The sequence below is a fragment of the Eptesicus fuscus genome, chromosome 11, assembly GCF_027574615.1.
Source record: "Eptesicus fuscus isolate TK198812 chromosome 11, DD_ASM_mEF_20220401, whole genome shotgun sequence".
NCBI lineage: Eukaryota > Metazoa > Chordata > Mammalia > Chiroptera > Vespertilionidae > Eptesicus > Eptesicus fuscus.
The window spans coordinates 72,208,058-72,226,453 of NC_072483.1; the positions used below are offsets into that span (position 1 = coordinate 72,208,058).

The following is an 18,396-nucleotide window of genomic DNA, read 5'->3' on the forward strand; positions in this document are numbered from 1 at the left end:
GTATGAGGCATTTAAAAATATATATATATTTTATTGATTTTAGAGAGGAAGGGAAAGCGGGGGAGAGAGAGAGAGAGAAACATCAATGATGAGAATCATTGATTGGCTGCCTTCTGCACGCCCCCTACTGGGGATCGAGCCCACAACCCAGGAATGCGTCCTTGGCCAGAATCGAACCTGGGACCCTTCAGCCTGCAGGCCGCAGGCCTACGCTCCATCCATTGAGCCAAACCAGCCAGGGCTAAGAGGCATTTTTTGATGCAAAAATTTTGAAGGTATGCTACTGACATTTAGTTGGCCTGGGCAGAATGCTGGACACATGAGATGCTCAGGACCCCGCTTATTAGGAAGAATTCCCAAGATGACTTTGGAGTGACCGGCTGCACATCCTGCATAGGAAAACCCTGTTTATATTGGACCCTAGAACTACCTAACTTCACATGGAAACACAAAGTCCTTTTTGCACATTTTGAAAAAGACTCCGTTTTCCAGGAATGCACCTCCTTGCAAATTAAAACTTACTTTGCTTTAGCACTTTACCATGAACTTGTTCACTACTTTGGAGCATCAGGTCACCAATGACAGCACTGCCTGTTGTCCATGAATCGACGGGAAAGGACCAGTATCGGCATCGTGGCTACTGCATCCACAGTGATTCATATGGGGGTGGGGACTGGATCACTTCACGGCCTTCTCTTTTAGTTGGGCCCAAACTTTCACATAATGAAATACCTTTTGTCATAAATTATTTTTATTTCTCCTTTATATTACAGTTAGGACATTATACAGGTTGTCGTGTATGTCATTCATTACCCATCCATTACCTTTTAAGGTAGTCCAAGGGCTTTGACCCTGAAAGGGTAGAGGACTGTAGTGTAATGATGGTTCTAAATTGCATTGGAGAGGAGGGAATAGAGTCTAAAATCTTCCCAGGTTATTTTCTAGGTCTCCTCACGTTTCTTATCCTGCTTTACAGAGACTAGAACAAGGGGTCTAGATGGAGATTCTTGGGGGAGGGGTCCAGAACATGACTCCCAGTTAATGGGTGATGGAATTTGCGCAAGAACTGGGCAAAGGTGAAAGTGCTGTGTCTCTCCCAAATCTCTCATTCCTTCGTTCTGCTTCATTGGCACTCCAACCACCTCCCCACTCCAGGCAGCCAAACTCTGACTTCACCCAAACTCTGACCTCATACTGTACTTAATTCTGGCTCAGGACAGTCAACACAAGACGAAAGGCAGGACAGCATGAGCCGATCACACCCCCAAACCATCCAACTCAGATCTGTGAGCTCCAAGCAAACCCGGGCTCCCCTGTCTTCACAGCTTGCTGTCCAAAATCCCTCCTCCCACTCTTGGGCCTCTCTCAGTGGGCCTCCTCCCTGGGGCCTCGGCTGTCTTCTGGCTTTGCAGGTAGGAGGCGGATGTGCAGGAGTTGGTGCTGGCTGAAGGGGGTGTTTGGGGAATAGATGTGGCATTAGAAATTCTCTGGAAATAGGTGTTTCTGCTTAATTCTGAAGACCACCCCTTCCCATACCTTCACCTGCAGCATATTTTGGTCCTGGCTTCTCTCCTCTGTGCCTCGCACCTGCTTCTGCTTCGAAGTCTCCCCCCGGGAGGACTCTCTTACTCCCCTGCCCACCTCCTGGCCTCCAGCCTCTTTGCATGTGGTGTGTCTACCATCCTGCAAACTTGGATGGGCAGCAAGTAAGGGGGGCTCCCTAGAGGGAGAGGGCAGGTCCCGGGGGGTGGCTAGGAGAACCTTGGGAAGTCCTTTTGGCTGCAACCTGTTTCTAGACCTGCTGGGGCTGCTGTTCCTACAGGCTGCCTCTTGTCCAGGCTCCATCCTTTGAGTTCCTTGTCCCTGCTCTGGTGTTGACCAACCAGAAGCTGCCTCTGGCCATCCAGACACCTGGAAACTGTGAGCACCAAGCAAGGGTGAGGGTGGGGTTGGGTGCTAATCTGAGCATAAAGGTGTAGGTAGGTACAGAATTGAGAAAAGGCACCTCGGGGGTCTTGAAGCTGTGCCAGGCATCAGCTAGGACTGCACTGCCATGGGTCTCCATCCCATTTACCTCCTCTCCATGCCCCCAACTTTCCAGCCTCCCACGCGCTGCACCCGTGTGAGGGGCCTGGCTGCCATAGCCTGGAGCTCTGGAATACTTCTCTCCAAGAGGTAGTGCCTGGGGCTGGGGAGGCTCTGGTTTCCATTATGCAGGGAGTGAGCTGCTCTGGGAGAAGGGGGTGGGGGTGCTCTGGGGAAGGGACCCACCCTGGAATTAGGAAGACCAGCCAAGGTCAACTCGGTCAAACAGAATGTTTTCTCTGTCCTCTCCTCCACTCCACTAGGTGTCTGGGGCAGTGGTGGTGTCTGGGCTGCTGCAGGGCACGCTGGGGCTATTGGGGGCTCCTGGCCGCTTGTTCCTTCACTGCGGACCCCTGGTACTGGCCCCCAGCCTGGTTGTGGCAGGGCTCTCTGCCCACAGGGAGGTGGCCCTGTTCTGCTCCGGTCATTGGGGGCTGGCCTTGCTGTACGTAAGTCCTGAGAGGCGTGGGGTGGTGACCAGCGGGGTGTGCAGGACTGGACGGGGGGAGGGCAGAGTTGCTGGCCCTACCAGATTGAGCAGCTATCTGAGCAGGAACGACTTTGTGGATTCATTTGGTCTCCCTAACTTTCACACAGTCTTCCGCTGACCCCCAAAGTACCGTCCTTCCCCGTCCAAGGGGTGCTTTCTTCTCTTTTGTGGTAGTCTGCCACTCCTGTCTCCATTGCCTGCCTCAGGATGCCTGCTTCCCCCTGGTCCTCAAGTTCCTTCTCTCCCCTAGGCTTATCCTGCTCATGGTGGTCTTTTCTCAGCACCTGGGCTCCTGCCAGTTACCTCCATGCCCCTGGAGGCCAGCTTCAAACTCTTCAACTTGCACTCGCATCCCTGCCTTCCGGCTCCTCTCGGTATGTGGAGGTCCGGGCAGGGGCAGTCAAGATTAGAATGGCCAGCATGGAACATTTGCTCGACCCACCCCCTACTATCTGGCCTCTGTTACTCCTCTAAGGCTGGCCCGGAAGGATCTGGGGGGTGGAGGGAGGTTCTTTTCCATCTCAGTCTTGCCCCTCAGGTGCTGGTCCCAGTGGCCTGTGTGTGGATCATCTCTGGCCTTCTGAGTCTCAGCGTCATCCCTCTGGAGCTGTCTGCTCCCACTGAGGCACCGTGGTTTTGGCTGCCTCACCCAAGTATGTCTTCTCCTAGTCCTCCATCCTCTTGCTGAAATGAAGGTGTCTCTTTCTTTCAACTCAAGATTTAATGAACTTAATTTCTGAGTTAAATCCTGTGTTTTCTCAAAACACACAGGGGAGAGAAATTGCCATTCTCAGGGGCAATGCCAGCCCCTCACCACAGATGTTTTATTTAGTGTTAAGAGATGTCTGCCATCCCCAGCACTCTCTATTGATACTCCTTACCCAATTTACACATTTATGTTACCTACCCCACAGGCATTTGAGTTAGTGACCTGTGTATAAAGATTGCTTTTGAGGCATTGTATCTGAAATCTGCTCATTCATCCATTTAATAGGTACTTGATAGGGGACATAGTGATAAACATGACATACATAGTACCTGTTCTCATGAAACCTATAATCTATTGGGCAATACTGATCCTAATTAAGTAGGCATCCAAATAATGCAAAATTTCATGTGGCATGTGTAACAATGGGGAGTACATTGTGTGATGAAAGCTTATAATGGGGGGTCTGACTTTATCAGAGAGTCAGGAAAGGTATTCTTGAAGAAGTGATCATTGAGCTGAGATATGAGAGATGAGTAGGAGCTAACTGGGTGAAGGGAGACAGAAGAGCATTCTAGGTGGAGAGAACAATGTATGCAAAAGCCCGGTGGTAGCCAGCAGCACAGCAAATATAAGGATCTTAAACAAGGACAGTGTATCTGGAGTGAGGGAAGTCAGGCAGAGTGTGGTGGGAATTGAGGCTAAAGGGACAGAGGTAAGGTCAGACCAAAGAGGACCTGTAGACTATGGTAAAAGGATGGTTTTTATTCTAAGAGTTTGATGGTTTTGTCCAAAGACATCTTCAAAGGCAATGGGGCCTCTAGGATTCTTGTAGCACAGTCCTTTGGAGGTAAGGGGATGCTGCAGACTTGAGTCTGGCCCCAAAGTGACTCTTCCTCTCTTCAGCTGAGTGGGTCTGGCCCTTGCTGACCCCCCGGGCTCTGGCTGCAGGCATCTCCATGGCCTTGGCAACCTCCATCAGCTCCCTGGGCTGCTACGCCTTGTGTGGCTGGCTGCTGCATTTGCCTTCTCCACCTCCAATTGCCTGCAGTCGAGGGCTGAGCCTGGAGGGCTTGGGAAGTGTGCTGGCTGGGCTGCTGGGGAGCCCGATAGGCACTGCATCCAGTTTCCCCAATGTGGGCACAGTTAGTCTTATCCAGGTACGTGGATGGGATGTGGGGGGGCGGGGGCGGGTAGAAGGGGGGGGGGCTGTGCTGGAGGTGCAAGAGAGGGGAAGGGAACTCACACTGACTGATTGACAGCTGTGTGCTACACTCTGTTAGGCACTTCACATCAGTGTTCTCATGTAGGGAGGTGCCTAGAAGTGGTAAGGGGCTAGGAGTGTAAGGAAGACACCAAATCAATATTGAACTTCTATGCCTCGGGCACTGTATCAGGGCTGAGGTTCCAGTGAAGAATGTGTCAGATAAAGTCCCTGCTCTCTTGGGGTCTTCAGAAAGGGAGAGGCAGACAATTTGAGAAACACACACACACACACACACACACACACACACACTCACACCCCCCAAAACATAAATAAGGTAATTTCCTGAAAACAAAGCAGGTAGTGGGATAGTGGTTGAGTAAAGGAGCCCCCTTTAGGTAGAGTGCTTGGGGATGCTCCGTGGAAGGGTAACATTCGAGTTGGGATCCAAATGGTGAGAAGAGGCCACCAGGCAAACACCTTGAATAGTCAAAGAGGTAGCTGTGTTTTCTAACGTCTCTTCTTCACGTAGGCTGGATCTCAGCGAGTGGCCTGCTTGGTGGGGCTGCTCTGTGTGGGGCTTGGGCTCTCCCCGAGGCTGGCCCACCTCCTCACCACCATCCCGCTGCCTGTTCTTGGTGAGTGAATGTATCGGCAGAACTGGTATTGACCTAGTATCCCCCCCAGTATCTCCTTAGTATTGACCTAGTGGCCCAACTGTTGCTGTGGCTGGCACCCTTTTTTTCTGAATAGTCTCCCTGATACATGGACATGTATGACAGCTGCCTTCATTTTCTCAGCCCAACAGAAGCCCTTGATTTGGCTTCTGGCAGAATCAGAAACCGGCCTTTTGGTCATCTCTCTCCGTCACAATCTGCCCCACCCTGCAATACTCCCTGCTATGCCAGCCCTCTCTCAACTCCTTTGATGACTTTCCTATGAGACAGGTGGAGTGCTGGGCGTGACCCAGGCTGTGGTTCTGTCTGCTGGATTCTCCAACTTCCACCTGGCTGACATCGACTCTGGGCGGAATGTTTTCATTGTTGGCTTCACCATCTTCATGGCCCTGCTGCTGCCAAGATGGCTTCGGGAAGCTCCGGTCCTACTAAGCACAGGTGGGAGGGAGCGGGGGAGGAGTTGCTCAGTATTGGGAAGCCAGGGCTCGAGGCTTGAGGCTCTCTGAATTGCAGGCCACACCCTTTTCTGGTCTTTCATATACATAGTTCATCCACTTGTTTAGCAAATGTTTATTGAGCACCATCCAAGTTCCTTGGGATACAAAGGTGCCTCCAGATGCTACAGTCTAGTAAAAGAAATGAGATGTGTAGGCACATAACAGGAAAGGTTCAGCTAAAGAGCTGTGCTGCTTAGTGGTGAAGGGATGGATGACTTATGGTTTGAGATGATCCAGGTAAGTTTTATGGAGAAAGTAACATTGAGCTGGTCTTGAAGGATGCTAAGATTTAAGCACATTTGGTGAGAAGGTCATTCGTGGTGGAGGAATAATCATAAAGACATGGAAGTAGGAAGTCATAGGGGATGTCCTGAGAGCAGAAATAGCTTAGTTTGTTAGTTCAGCTTAGCAAGCCGCAGTGCTTCTCAATTGAGAATGACTTTGACAATGTCTGAAGACATTTTTGGCTGTTACAAAAAGGGGATGGGGAATTGTTACAGGCATGTAGTGGGTAGAGGGATGCTACAGTGCACAAGACAGATTAGTAGTACTGAGGTTGAAAAACCCAGGCTAGAGCATAGAAGGTAAGTGGGAAATAAGGTTGGGGATTTTAATACAAAACTTTCCAGAGACAGGGAGCCTGGAACAACCAAAGCATATGTGGAGGGCATGTGGATGCTCAGAAGATAGGGTGTTGAGCAGGGATCCTGTGAGAAGGGCCAGGGTGGAGAGGGACAAAGGACAAAGGGGATGTAACTACGATTCAGAAAGATCTATCCTCAGTCCAAGACTTAGATTTAAGTCTGGAAGTATGAGACTCATTGGCTTTGCATAGTATCAGAGTTCCCCTCCTGCCTGGTCCCAATCGTATAGGCTGGAGCCCCTTGGATGTGTTACTTCGCTCGCTGCTCTCAGAGCACATCTTCCTGGCTGGCCTTTTGGGTTTCCTCCTAGAGAACACCATTCCTGGTAAGTTGAGGTCAGGCCCTAGACTGGGAATGGCCAGGAAGTCATCACTCCCTGGGTTGGGCAATGGCCTGACCGACTTCTGTTTTGCAGGCACACGGCTTGAACGAGGCCTCGGTCAAGGGCTACCCTCCCCTTTCACTGCCCAAGAGGCTTGGATGCCTCAGAACTCCAGGGAGAAGTCTCCTCCAGAGGATGAGCTTCCTTTTCCCCTCCAAAACTTGTGTCCCTGCATTCCCCAGCTGGCCCGTTGCCTCTGCCCACTGCCTGAAGACCCTGGGAATGAGGAAGGAGGGCCTGCTGAGCCAGGAGAGACAGCCGACTTGCTGCCTGGTTTTGAGGAACAGCGCCCCCGGTCTAGCAGAGAAGAACTTAGGCCCCATTAATTCCAGGATTCATCCTTCTGCTCTGGTTAGATTGCTCTATCTCCCAGCTTGCTGGAGAGTCAGCTCCCAGGTTCTACGTTCTCTTAGGGAGCGTGTGTGTGTATGTAAAATGGGTTTGCCTAAGGGTCTTGTTTCCCAATAGGTATGTTGCCTTTCCTTCTCATAATTAGGTCCAACTGTTTCAGAGCAGGGGCCATGAATGAATAAATAAGATTTTGCCAGTAAACTATCTATACTTGAACTCCAGCATTCACATAAATATTTATTGAGTGCTTCCCATGTGCAAGGCCCTGGAACTACAGGTATGGATATGACAGGGTCCCTGCCCTCTCAAAACACTTATGGTTTTGCCCTAGCTGGTTTGGCTCAGTGGATAGAGTGTTGGCCTGCGGACTGAAGGGTCCTGGGTTTAATACTGGTCAAAGGCACATGCCCGGGTTTGCAGGCTCGTAGGAGGCAGCCAATTGGTGATTCTCTCTCATCATTGATGTTTCTTTCTCCCTCTCCCTTCCTCTCTGAAATCAATACAAATATATTAAAAAAAAAAACACGCACTTATGGTTTTAAAAGACTTATGTAATTATTAACTAAAATCCAAAGCAGAAGGCAGTCTGTATCGAAGATTAAAACAATGCTATGGGAGCAAAGAGGAAGAAGCAATTAATTCTGACTTGGGATAATGGGAAAGGCTTTATTGAAAGAAGCAGCACTGAAACTGGCCTTAGCAAGAGGAAGATTTGGGGTTGTGGAAAATGCACCAGAAGAATTTTTCAGCTCAGGTATCCAGCTCGAGAAAAAAATGTAAGTTGTACAAAGTATAAGATGATTTGAGGGATTTCCAGCTTCTCAGGGGTGATGAAGCCTAATTATGGCAATGTAGGGGAGGCAGGGGAAGTGACATTTATTGACAAGTCCAAATACAGGACTCCTCCCCTGCACCTCACAGGGCATTAAAAAACTAACAAACAAAAAAATGATGAGAGAGAATCATTATCGGCTGCCACCTGCACACCCCTTAATGGGGATCGGGGCTGCAACCAGGGCATGTGCCCTGACCAGACTCCAGCGGTGACCTCTTGGTTCATAGGTGGACGCTCAACCACTGACATTCTTTCCACTGGGCCAGCCCCGCTCCCCTTCCACCTCTCTACCAGCGGGCCGCCCTGCCTCTCCAGCTGGCCAAGGTGGACCTCCAGGTCTGAGCGCTCCTTCTATCCGCCCCGAGGGCCCAGATGTCCCGCCCACGTCGGCCCCGGGCTCCGCCCTATGTCCCTAAGGCCCCGCCTCCCCGTGGGGGTGGGGAATGGCTCTAGTCTAGGCCTTTCGGTTTGCGTGGGCGGCAGGCCTGCCGCGGGGAGGGTGGGAGCTGTCGCAGCCGCTCACGGTAGGTGGGGTCGTGCTCGAAAAGGGACCTGAGCCGGGCCGAGCGGCGCGGGGCTACCCCGACCCTGCGCGCTGCCGCGGCCACGGGCGCTTTGTCCCAGGAGGGACCCGCGCGCGGCCCACGTTCCCGGCCCGACCTCCCGGGGTGGGCGGGGCCTCGGGGCCGCGCGCGCACAGCCCGGCTCCCGGCCGCGAGGCGGGGTCGGTGAGGCAACTCCTCGGCGGGCCGCTTTGTGCGACAAAGCAGCGGGTGGTTGGCTTTGTTCTCTCCTGAGGGGTCCCGAGCCGCGCCCCAGTGCAGCCGAAGCTGTAGAAATGCTAAGGCGGACGGCGGAGGCCCTTCTAGCGAGGGCGCCGGGCGCGGCTCCTGGGCTGGGGCTGCAGTCGCGGGAGCGAGGGTTCGTCCCTCCCACAGGAGCGGGGCGTGGCCCAGCCCCAGAGTCGCCGGGGCCTTGCTGCCCTCTGCTGGATGGCGAGGGAACTGCGCCGAACTGCAGGCCGAGGGGCGGGGCTTGGTGCAGATCCGCCTTCCCCGGTGACGTCACCTTGCTGTTGGCTCTCGGTGCACCCTCACTTTGTTCAAGAATAATAAACGGGTCTGCCTGGTGGCTCAGTGGTTGAGCTTGGACCTATGAACCAGGAGGTCAGGGTTGGATTCTATCAGGGCACATGTCGGGTTGCTACTGGATCTCCAGTTGGGGGGGCCATGTAGGAGGCAGCTGATTAATGATTCTTTATCATCATTGATGTTTATCTCTCCCTCTCTCTTCCTCTCTGAAATCAATAAAAATATATTAAAAATTAATAAACGGGCAAATCTGGTTAACGTGAGGGTTAAAGGCGACCTTGAAGAAAAGAAGAAAAAGGTGGGATAGAGAGCCTCAGACCCAACAGGACGCGGGTGGCCGGGGGTGGCGCTAAATATCTCAGACCTTTTTATGGGGCCTGTTGACCCTGGCCGCACTTTAAACTCCTCCCCTACCTCCAAAAGGAAACAACTACCCAAAAGCTCCACAGTTTGATGTTCCTGAGCTTCTGGGCTTTCTGAAGTGACCCGCCAGGATAACCCAATTTTGGTGAATCAGACAGTACACTCTAGGTAGTGCCACTAAGGGAGAGAAGGGTTTGGCGACTTCACTGTGTCTGCGACCTTTGTCAATGAGTTCTGGTACAGTGAGGATTAGCTTAATCATTCCAAGATCTCTTCTTCCGGGAGGAGCAGCACGGTAGGAAATGTGACTGATGTACCATTCAACAAACAAATTTTGAGGCTGCTACAAATGAAAGTCACAATATTTCACTTGTCTACCCACTGTACACATTAAGTTATGTTACAAGGCTGTGTTTAAAAAACTAGGTTGTGGTTGGAAGAATATTGGCTTTGACTGAGATGGAAATGACTGGAGCAAACCATGTTAACTTTGTTAATGAAACCCAAGGAATTTTCTTTATATTCTGAGTTGGGCCCCCTTCCCCCCCCCCTTCACTTCACTTTGTATTTATATACTGAAACAATAAAGGAAATTTTAACACTTCCCCCTTTTTCTAACCCACAAGAAAAATAAAACTTCTTGTCAAGGAGCCATAGTTAATGAATATCTACTAGGTGAAGGCTACAGATTGAGTTGTTGAAGTAGAAAAGTTGCTTTTCAGTTCCTGGATGTGTGGTAGGGCACGGTGTCATTGATGGCAGTGCCTTAGGGTGGGGATGTGGGGGATGAGTGAAGTGGGTGTTCACCATCTCTAACTCTGTGATGTACTCTGTCTTGTATTCATGACGTCTTAGTCGTTCAGGTTCTTCTTGAAATGGGATTTGGGCTTTCCTGTTTGCTCTGGACACAGTGTTTGTTCGCTTTTTATTTGTGTGTCATTGATTCCCTTGAGAGTTTGTCAATAGATGTGGACTTCTTCTCCCCAAATGAGTATATGCATGTATGCACAAATTTTGCATGCAATTACAGAGGATTCACATGCATAGATTCTAGATTAAGAATCTGTCTTAGGGAATATATATTTATATTTTATACATATCATCTATTATATTTGTCATATTGTATATATTTATAGAATATGTATTTCTGTTTAGTGAATATATATATATTCTGAGAGCTTCCAGATTTTTGTTTTTAGATAATGATCAAATAATTTGAATTTTCTCTGATGACACTATGATTTATGCTGTTTTCTGAGACAAGAACTGTTCCTTCTCTTCTAGAAGTTTTGGGAAAAGATAACATTGACATATTTCTTAGGAATGTGATAAATATGCAACAAGAATGGTTTAGGTTTCCACATTAAGTTATATTATTAGAAAACAAAAATATTAATACCAATATGCTGAGGCTTAAACACTATAGCAGAAAGAGATATTTTATACCCTCTAGGAACTTAATATGGAAAAAAAATTCCTCAAAATTCTAAATAGATTTTTAGTGGCAAAGAGGTACTAAGATTGGTGCTCAGTTGGTTATATACTGGGGTTGGGGAGATGGGGGTGATGAGTGGGGTAGAATATAAACCCATGTTTTCTGTTTTATTAGGGAGGAATTTCATGAGACTTATTTGATATTGAACTTTCTGCTGGTCTTCTCAGGCCTATAATACCCCGGGACACTGCTAATTAAGACTTTCCTGCAGATGGAAGAACTGGAGCAAGGCCTATTGATGCAGCCATGGGCATGGCTACAGCTTGCCGAAAACTCCCTCTTGGCTAAGGCTTGTATCACCAAGCAGGGCTATGCCTTGTTGGTTTCAGATCTTCAAGAGGTGTGGCATGAACAGGTGGATGCAAGTGTGGTCAGCCAGCGAGCCAAGGTAAGTGTGAAGAGAAGTACTGCTGTGGTAATGGGTATAATTTATTTCCTACTGATGGCCAGGGGACAGTCACATCAACCAGCTTGCTAGCCTTTCAGTTGTCAAGGAAGGTTGAGTCAGGTTGAGATAATTCCAATTAATGTCCTGTGCTTCTACCGATAGCCCTGGGATCTTTCCACATGGTCTCTGTATTAGTTTATGTACTGCATACAGTACAAGGCAGGATTGTGAAGTAGGCCAGTTGATCTCTCTTCTCATGCCTCTGTCTTCATGTCAACCAGAGTTTTCCTTTGCGGTTACTTACGAAGGAGTCAGTTTCCTCTTAGCACCCTCACTCTGTACAACTCCCGCTACCTTTTTAGGAGCTGAACAAGCGCCTGACTGCCCCCCCTGAGGCTTTTCTCTGTCATTTGGATGATCTGCTTCGCCCACTGTTGAAGGACATTGTTTGTCCTGGAAAAGCTACCTTCTCCTGTGAGCGTGTGGCGGGGGCACTGATGTTACAGGTGCGGAGTGAGCTCTCTGGTCTCCCCTTCTATTGGACTTTCCACTGCATCCTGGCTAGCCCTTCCTTGGTAAGTGAAACTCAAACACGGGGTAGGGGAGGGGACTGCTAACTGCTTTTTTGAATGATTTTAATTGAATTTCTTGTGACATTTTCCATCCTGTTTTATATACAGAATTTACCTATTTTGTTTAAAACTCCTGTAACTTTTTCTAAGGAACACCAGGGGGCATTGTTCCCTCAATAATGCTTGTTCCGGGACCAAAACATTTGAGAAGCCCGAATGATGGTTAATCTCATTTTGCACCACACAGCCCTAGAAACTCAGAATAGTGAGATTGGGGAGGCAGTTCTCCTTGGGGGCTGATGAACTGTAACATTTTTTTTTCTTTTAAAAGAATAATGATATTACAATTGAAAATACGTAAAGAAAAAACTATTCTAGGCCAGTTCCTCTAATTGGGGAGCTTCAATAAGAGGCAATAGTTTTCAGAGTGAAATGAGTCTTGGTTGGCTGTGGGAGGAGTGAGTATTGAACAATTGATTAGTGGTTATGTTTTAATGTAAAATAAAATAATTATTTTTACAAGAAGAAGAATGCCATCCCAGGGAAATCCCAGGACCTGAGGAAACTTTATAGGGAAAAAGTTAGAGCCAGTGGACACTGGCAAGGACGTAGGTGGATACTATTTCAAGTTCATGTGTGTGTCTGTGAGGTCACACAGTCATAATTTTTGTTTGTTACTCATTCTTGTGATAGCTTTTAAATTTTTTTGAATGAGTAATTCATGAAACGACAAACATTTCAGACATTTAAGGGTATACAGTGGAAAAAAAAATAGGCCTTCTTTCTATGACCTTTCCAAGTCTCTCATTTTCCTTCTCTAAAGCAACTACTGATAGCAGCTTCTTGTGAATTCTTTTTTTTTTTAAATGTATCTTTATTGATTTCAGAGAGAAAGAGAGAGGGAGAGATAGAAACATGATGAGAGAGAGAATCATTGATTGGCTGCCTCCTGCACACCCCCCACTGGGGATTGAGCCTGCAACCTGGGCATATGCCCTTGGCCGGAATTGAACCTGGGACCCTTCAGTCTGCAGGCTGACACTCTATCCACTGAGCCAAACCAGCTAGGGCTCTTGTGAATTCTTAAAGAAAGCTATATATAGGTACATATACAGTATATGTATGTATGTATACGTACACACAATCAAATATTATCTGGGTATATGTATGTGTTTTCACAAATGACAGCACACTCTTTACACAGTTCAGTACCTTGCTTTTTTCACTTAATTGTGTAGAACTTAGAAATCACTCATCACAATACATTTAGTCAGGCAGGGTATTATAGGTAGGCCTGGGGGCAGGGAAGTAGGAGAGTACCTGTTTCCTCTCTACAACATAGTGTATTCACATTAATAATTTAATAGTTCTTAGGTCTCTGCAGGATATTATGGAATATATAAAGCTTCAGGTCTCTGTTTTTCAACTCTGAGCCTATTTCCACTCTGGCCAACTTCTCTTATCTTCTCCTCCTTTCCACTCTGTATTCTTTCTAGTATCTAATGTAATTCTTTTTGTTGTTTATATATATTTTTCTAATGTAATTCTTGGTATTCCATATTTTGACTTTCAGATTTGTCACCTCTTTGGCCATTTTATAATTCCTACGACAAACATGCAAAGTGTTGTGTGTGTGTGTGTGTGTGTGTGTGTGTGTGTGTATGTGTGTGTGTGTATGTGTGTGTGTGTATGTGTGTGTGTGTATGTGTGTGTGTATGTGTGTGTGTGTATGTGTGTGTGTGTATGTGTGTGTGTGTATGTGTGTGTGTGTGTGTGTGTGTGTGTGTGTTCGAAAGAGCAAAGACCACAGGCTTTGGAACCAGCAGACCTGAATTTGTAACTCAGCCCTGCCACTTTCATTACTTATATGATCTAGGATAAATTACTGAATTCTTATGAGTCTCGGTTTCTTTATCTGTAAAGTGGAGATACCAGTCACAACCTTACTATGGAGTTATGAGGATTAAATGAGAGGACATACGGAATGTTACTTATCCTTAGCATTATAGTGGACCTGTGAGGGAAAACACTCCAACTTCATAATTTTTCTTTTTTAGAAAGGATTGGGACCATGAGAGTACTTGGGATTAAGCCACTTTTACATCTAGGTAATCCCAGAGCCAGAACTAGAACCGAGGTCTCCTAATTCCAAGTCTGTAACCCTTTTCACTATACCCAGACCTGATACGATTCATCTTGAGATTGATAACTGCCATTCTGCTCTCCTGCCTATGACTTGTGAACATTTCTATGAGAAATCTGAAGACATTGTGGGAAATTATAAACAGCTTTCCCTCTGGAGAAGATTGCCAACTCCTGCTTCTGTATCCACACACTTCCTGACCTCCTCAACTCCTGTGCTCTTTGAGGGCACAGGCCTCGTGGGGTCAGAGCACATATTAGGCACACAGTAGGTGTTTGTTGCACTAACTTGTTGAACTGCATCTCTTCCTGTATTGCTGTCTGTAAATGAAGGGGGTGGGGTGGGTGTGCCCCTGCCCTCCAAAAGCATTTCAAGATTTTTCCTTGTAGTGTCTGTGGATTTGCTTTGAAATCCATTCCTTCAGCCGCAATGCCTTGTTCTGATTAACTGATCTAAGTTAGTGTTCATCTAACTTTGAAGTGAGTTATACCCCAATGATTCAGAGTGATGTAACTCAAGCCTATGAAATATTTTAGAAGTTAAAATATTTACTGATAAAAAGCTCCCCCGCCCCTTGCTATATAGACCCTGGAGTCCAATAGATCATTTTAATTTCCTGGTATAGCATTACCATGTTTAATTAGACATGGCAATGATTAAAACCTGTTTCTCATCATGTTTCATGTTGTTATCCTTACTAATACTTAAACAAATTGCTATTAAGGTGGAGGGAGGCTGGTTAATTAACTTTAGGAGTTTCTATTATTTTATTTATTTATTTTTTAAAAATATATTTTATTGATTTTTTTTACAGAGAGGAAGGGAGAGGGATAGAGAGTTAGAAATATCAGTGAGAGAGAAACATCGATCAGCTGCCTCCTGCACACCTCCCACTGGGGATGTGCCCGCAACCAAGATATGTGCCCTTGACCGGAATCGAACCTGGGACCCTTCAGTCCACAGGCTGATGCCCTATCCACTGAGCCAAACCGGTTTCGGCGAGTTCCTGTTATTTGAAGGCTGTCACCAAATGGCTGGTGATGCTGCTTGTGCAATTACTTTCTATTAAATATATTTTTGTTGATTTTTTTAGAGAGAGAGGAAGGGAGAGGGATAGAGAGATGGAAACATTGATGAGAGAGAAACATTGATCTGCTGCCTCCTGCATGCCCCCAACTGGGGATCGAGCCGGCAACCCAGGCATGTGCCCTGACCTATTGGTTCATGGATTGACGCTCAACTGCTGAGCCACACTGGCTGGGTAGCAAGTGCAGTCAGTTCAACCCACCAAATATTGACTTGCTTTCATACAACTATTCACCTGTTTTTCTTCCTGATCTATCTTGAACAGAACCAAAGTTACCAAAAACAATTCCTACGAAAGAGGGTTGGGTCTAATGCAGATAAATTTTCCCTAAGCATAACTGCCACATTCTGAACAGTACTTCCTGGAAGCTTAAGTTTACACTAAGGATCTGAGCTGGCAGACAGCACCAGTTGGGATGTGCTGTGTGATGGAAAGAAGTGACTGGTATCTATAACTGGACTTGATTTCTGGCCTTCCACTTTGTGCCAGTGCCCCAGCATTTTTTGGGTCCCAATGCTGGTACAAAAGCTGCTGGCACTAACACCTAACACTCCCCCACTCCCCAATGAGAGAAATGTGGAAAAAGTCCTTTTCTCTCCAGTTGAACCACAATACAATTGGAGTTTTTAGTAGGACGTTTTATTAGAAAATTAATGGAAAACAAAAACACAAAAATCTGCAGAGTTCAGACTTCTCATCCTGACTGAAATAAGTCTGGCTTGCACATTTAAAAAAATATTTTTATTGATTTCAGAGAGGAAAGGAGGGGGAGAGAGAGATAGAAACATCAACGATGAGAGAGAATCATTGATTGGCTGCCTCCTGCACACCCCCTACTAGGGATTGAGACCACAACCCAGGCATGTGCCCTTGACCGGAATCGAACCTGGGACCCTTCAGTCTGCAGGCTGACGCTCTATCCACTGGGCCAAACCAGCTAGGGCATGGCTTGCACATCTTATAGGACACTCCCGGACCGTTTCCTCACTTCAAGCCTGTGTAGGGTATCTTGTCTAAAAGTTCTCTGTTTTAGATCGAGGGCTGGGGTTGGTATACTATGGCCAGCAGGCCAACTCTGGCTTGCTGCCTATTTTTGTAAAGTTTTGTTGGAACCCAGCCACCCTCATTTATTACATGTTGTCTGTGGCTCCTTTCATGCTACCAAAGCAGAGTTGAGTATTGCGACAGGGACTTATGGGCCGCAGAACCGAAAATATTGACTCTCTGGCCCTTACAGAAAATGTTTGCTGACCTCTGGTCTAGGGCATTTCTTAGTGCCTCCTTCAGCTCATCTCCTTGGGGGAAGGGAAAGAAACTCTGATAACATCCTCGAGCCACAAATAGATTATTGATTTTAGTTATTTTCTTTGGCTAAGGCTTTCATCTTTCAAAGGCTAATGGACACTTTGCATAGGCGAATTAAATGATAATTTTGTATTGCTGTACATTATCACATGAGAACATCATCCTAGCTGCACTGCAGTATGGCTGTGCTTGCGACCTTCTTGCCTCTTATTAAGACCAAGGTGTGTTGGTGGTTTATTTCCTCCTAGGCTGGTCTCTTAGTGACTGTCTTGCTTCTATTACAATGGCCTTAGACTTTGTGGCATTGGTGGAAACAGATTGAAACTCTGGGCTCATTCTGGGCTATCATCAGCCCTGAAATGGCTCTTCATTAGTGTCTGGATCAAATTTGACTTTGAAGTCTCTCTACTTTCTGTGATTTTTGTCTCCTTTTATACTCCAGCTAGCATACTCTGTTGTAGCCACAATTACTTTCTTGAAGGTTAGTTGGCTCTTCTGCTTTTGTGCCTCTGTCTCTGCTAAAAATGGCTGCACCACATCCTTCTCTTGAAATCACACTTCTAGGTAGCTATTCATGAGTATTCTTTTTTTAAAAAAAGTTTTTATTGATTTTTAGAGAGAGATATAGGGAGAGGGATATATAGAAAGAAACATCAATCAGCCGCCTCCCTGCTGGGGATCGAGCCCGCAACCCAGTCATGTGCCCTGATGGGCAATCAAACGAGGGAGCTCTCGGTTCATGGGTCGATGCTCAACCACTGAGCAACACCAGCCGGCTCATGAGTATGCTTTATTCTTCCCATCTTTTTTTGTCTGTGACTCAAAGAAAATCCTTGAACTTCTTTAATATACTTATTTAATTATTATATTTGTGTATACATTCATGTAAATGGATTGCTTGCCTATGACACTATAAGTTCCTGTGAAAAACATTTATTCTTCAGTATTTTTCTCTAGTTCCTAATGCAGTATCAGGGAGTATTTTATATGTATCTCTTGGCTAATTGCTATCTCTTCCATGAAAGGTCTCCCAGCATTTGATTCGTCCTCTGATGGGCACGAGTCTGGCATTGCAGTGCCAAGTGAGGGAGCTGGCAACATTGCTTCGTATGAAAGATCTAGAGATCCAGGACTACCAGGAGAGCGGGGCTACACTGAGCCGAGGTGAGAGGACATTCTTTGAGATATTGAGTGGGAAATGGTACGGATAATCAAAGGTGCCTCTGAAAAGGGGGGGACTTTATTTGCATTAGAGAGGGCTTCCCCGAGGGTGGGTGCTAGGTTCTGACCAAAACTGGAGACTTGATGGTTGGTGACACCTCTCTCTGCCTGGAACACCTGGCTGGCACCCAACTGGCCAATAGAAGCTGTGACTGAGTCCAGACATGCCCTAGGCATTGGCAAGGAAAGACTTTGGATAGGGGCCAGCAGCTATACAAAATTGTACGAGGGCAACATGAACTTGGGACTTTAGGAAGTTGCATAGCTCCAACTTCAGAATAAAAATTCAGTTTGACCTTTGTCTTCATGTTGGGAAAAACTCCTGGAGCACATGCTGCCACCGAACCTGTGCTTGTTGCTAGTCACCCTCTCCTCCTCCTGTTTGCCCACACCCTCTCATCCCTTCTCCCACGGGACTAGGTGAGTCTGGGTATCACATCTTGGTGCTCTTTCCCAAGAAGAAGTTTTGGGCTCTGTTTCCTTTCCATCTCACAGGTAGGAAGCTTGTCCTAAGACTCACATTTCTTTTCTGTATCCCTTCTTATTACAGATCGGTTGAAGACAGAACCATTTGAAGAAAATTCTTTCCTGGAACAATTTATGGTAGAGGTAGAGCATTTGTTATTTCCTTTGTCCTGTGCAACTTGGCTTTACTTCCTTTTTCCAGGTGCCCAGGTGGTGACTTGTGTTTGGGTGTTAGGTTGCTTGCATGGTTGGAAAGCCCTTTCTTTGAAAAAGTTGCCTACAGAAAGTCTGATTAAAGCTTGAGATGTTCATGGGGAAGATGGGGGAGAGAAGAGGAAAGAATGTAAAAGGCAAAGTGGGCCAATTAACATGCATAAAACATCTCTCTTAAAGTA

General features: G+C 46.9%; 2 protein-coding genes across 5 annotated transcripts in view; both read left to right on the forward strand.

Annotated features, from left to right (window-relative positions):
• The first annotated feature begins 1,247 nt into the window (after positions 1-1,247).
• On the forward strand, positions 1,248-7,404 carry SLC23A3 (solute carrier family 23 member 3). The gene is made up of 11 exons (XM_028150956.2): positions 1,248-1,412; positions 1,549-1,706; positions 1,823-1,920; positions 2,102-2,175; positions 2,349-2,530; positions 2,857-2,949; positions 3,183-3,228; positions 5,018-5,123; positions 5,433-5,600; positions 6,533-6,628; positions 6,719-7,404. Exons 1-11 carry the CDS (start codon positions 1,248-1,250, stop codon positions 7,009-7,011), a joined length of 1,479 nt encoding a protein of 492 aa, XP_028006757.2. The 3' UTR covers positions 7,012-7,404.
• Positions 7,405-8,326: 922 nt separating this feature from the next.
• NHEJ1 (non-homologous end joining factor 1) overlaps positions 8,327-18,396 on the forward strand; it is an 81,067-nt gene continuing 70,997 nt past the window's right edge. The window contains exons 1-5 of one of the 4 annotated variants that reach the window (XM_028150958.2): positions 8,327-8,395; positions 10,988-11,208; positions 11,571-11,783; positions 17,341-17,479; positions 18,087-18,145. In XM_028150958.2, coding sequence (XP_028006759.2) covers positions 11,032-11,208; positions 11,571-11,783; positions 17,341-17,479; positions 18,087-18,145 — 588 coding nt within the window. In that variant the 5' untranslated portion in view covers positions 8,327-8,395; positions 10,988-11,031. The remainder of the gene's footprint in view (positions 8,396-10,987; positions 11,209-11,570; positions 11,784-17,340; positions 17,480-18,086; positions 18,146-18,396) is intronic. The other 3 variants (XM_054723416.1, XM_008145151.3, XM_054723417.1) reach the window with 3 other exon arrangements.

Excerpts from the sequence above, each read along its gene's own strand:
- SLC23A3 (XM_028150956.2), top strand. The coding sequence starts at position 1,248 with ATGAGCCGATCACACCCCCAAACCATCCAACTCAGATCTGTGAGCTCC. Across the intron at positions 1,707-1,822 it reads CAAACTTGGATGGGCAGCAA|GCTGCCTCTTGTCCAGGCTC; the intron begins GTAAGGGGGGCT and ends CTGTTCCTACAG. Across the intron at positions 2,950-3,182 it reads CTGCCTTCCGGCTCCTCTCG|CTGTCTGCTCCCACTGAGGC; the intron begins GTATGTGGAGGT and ends ATCCCTCTGGAG.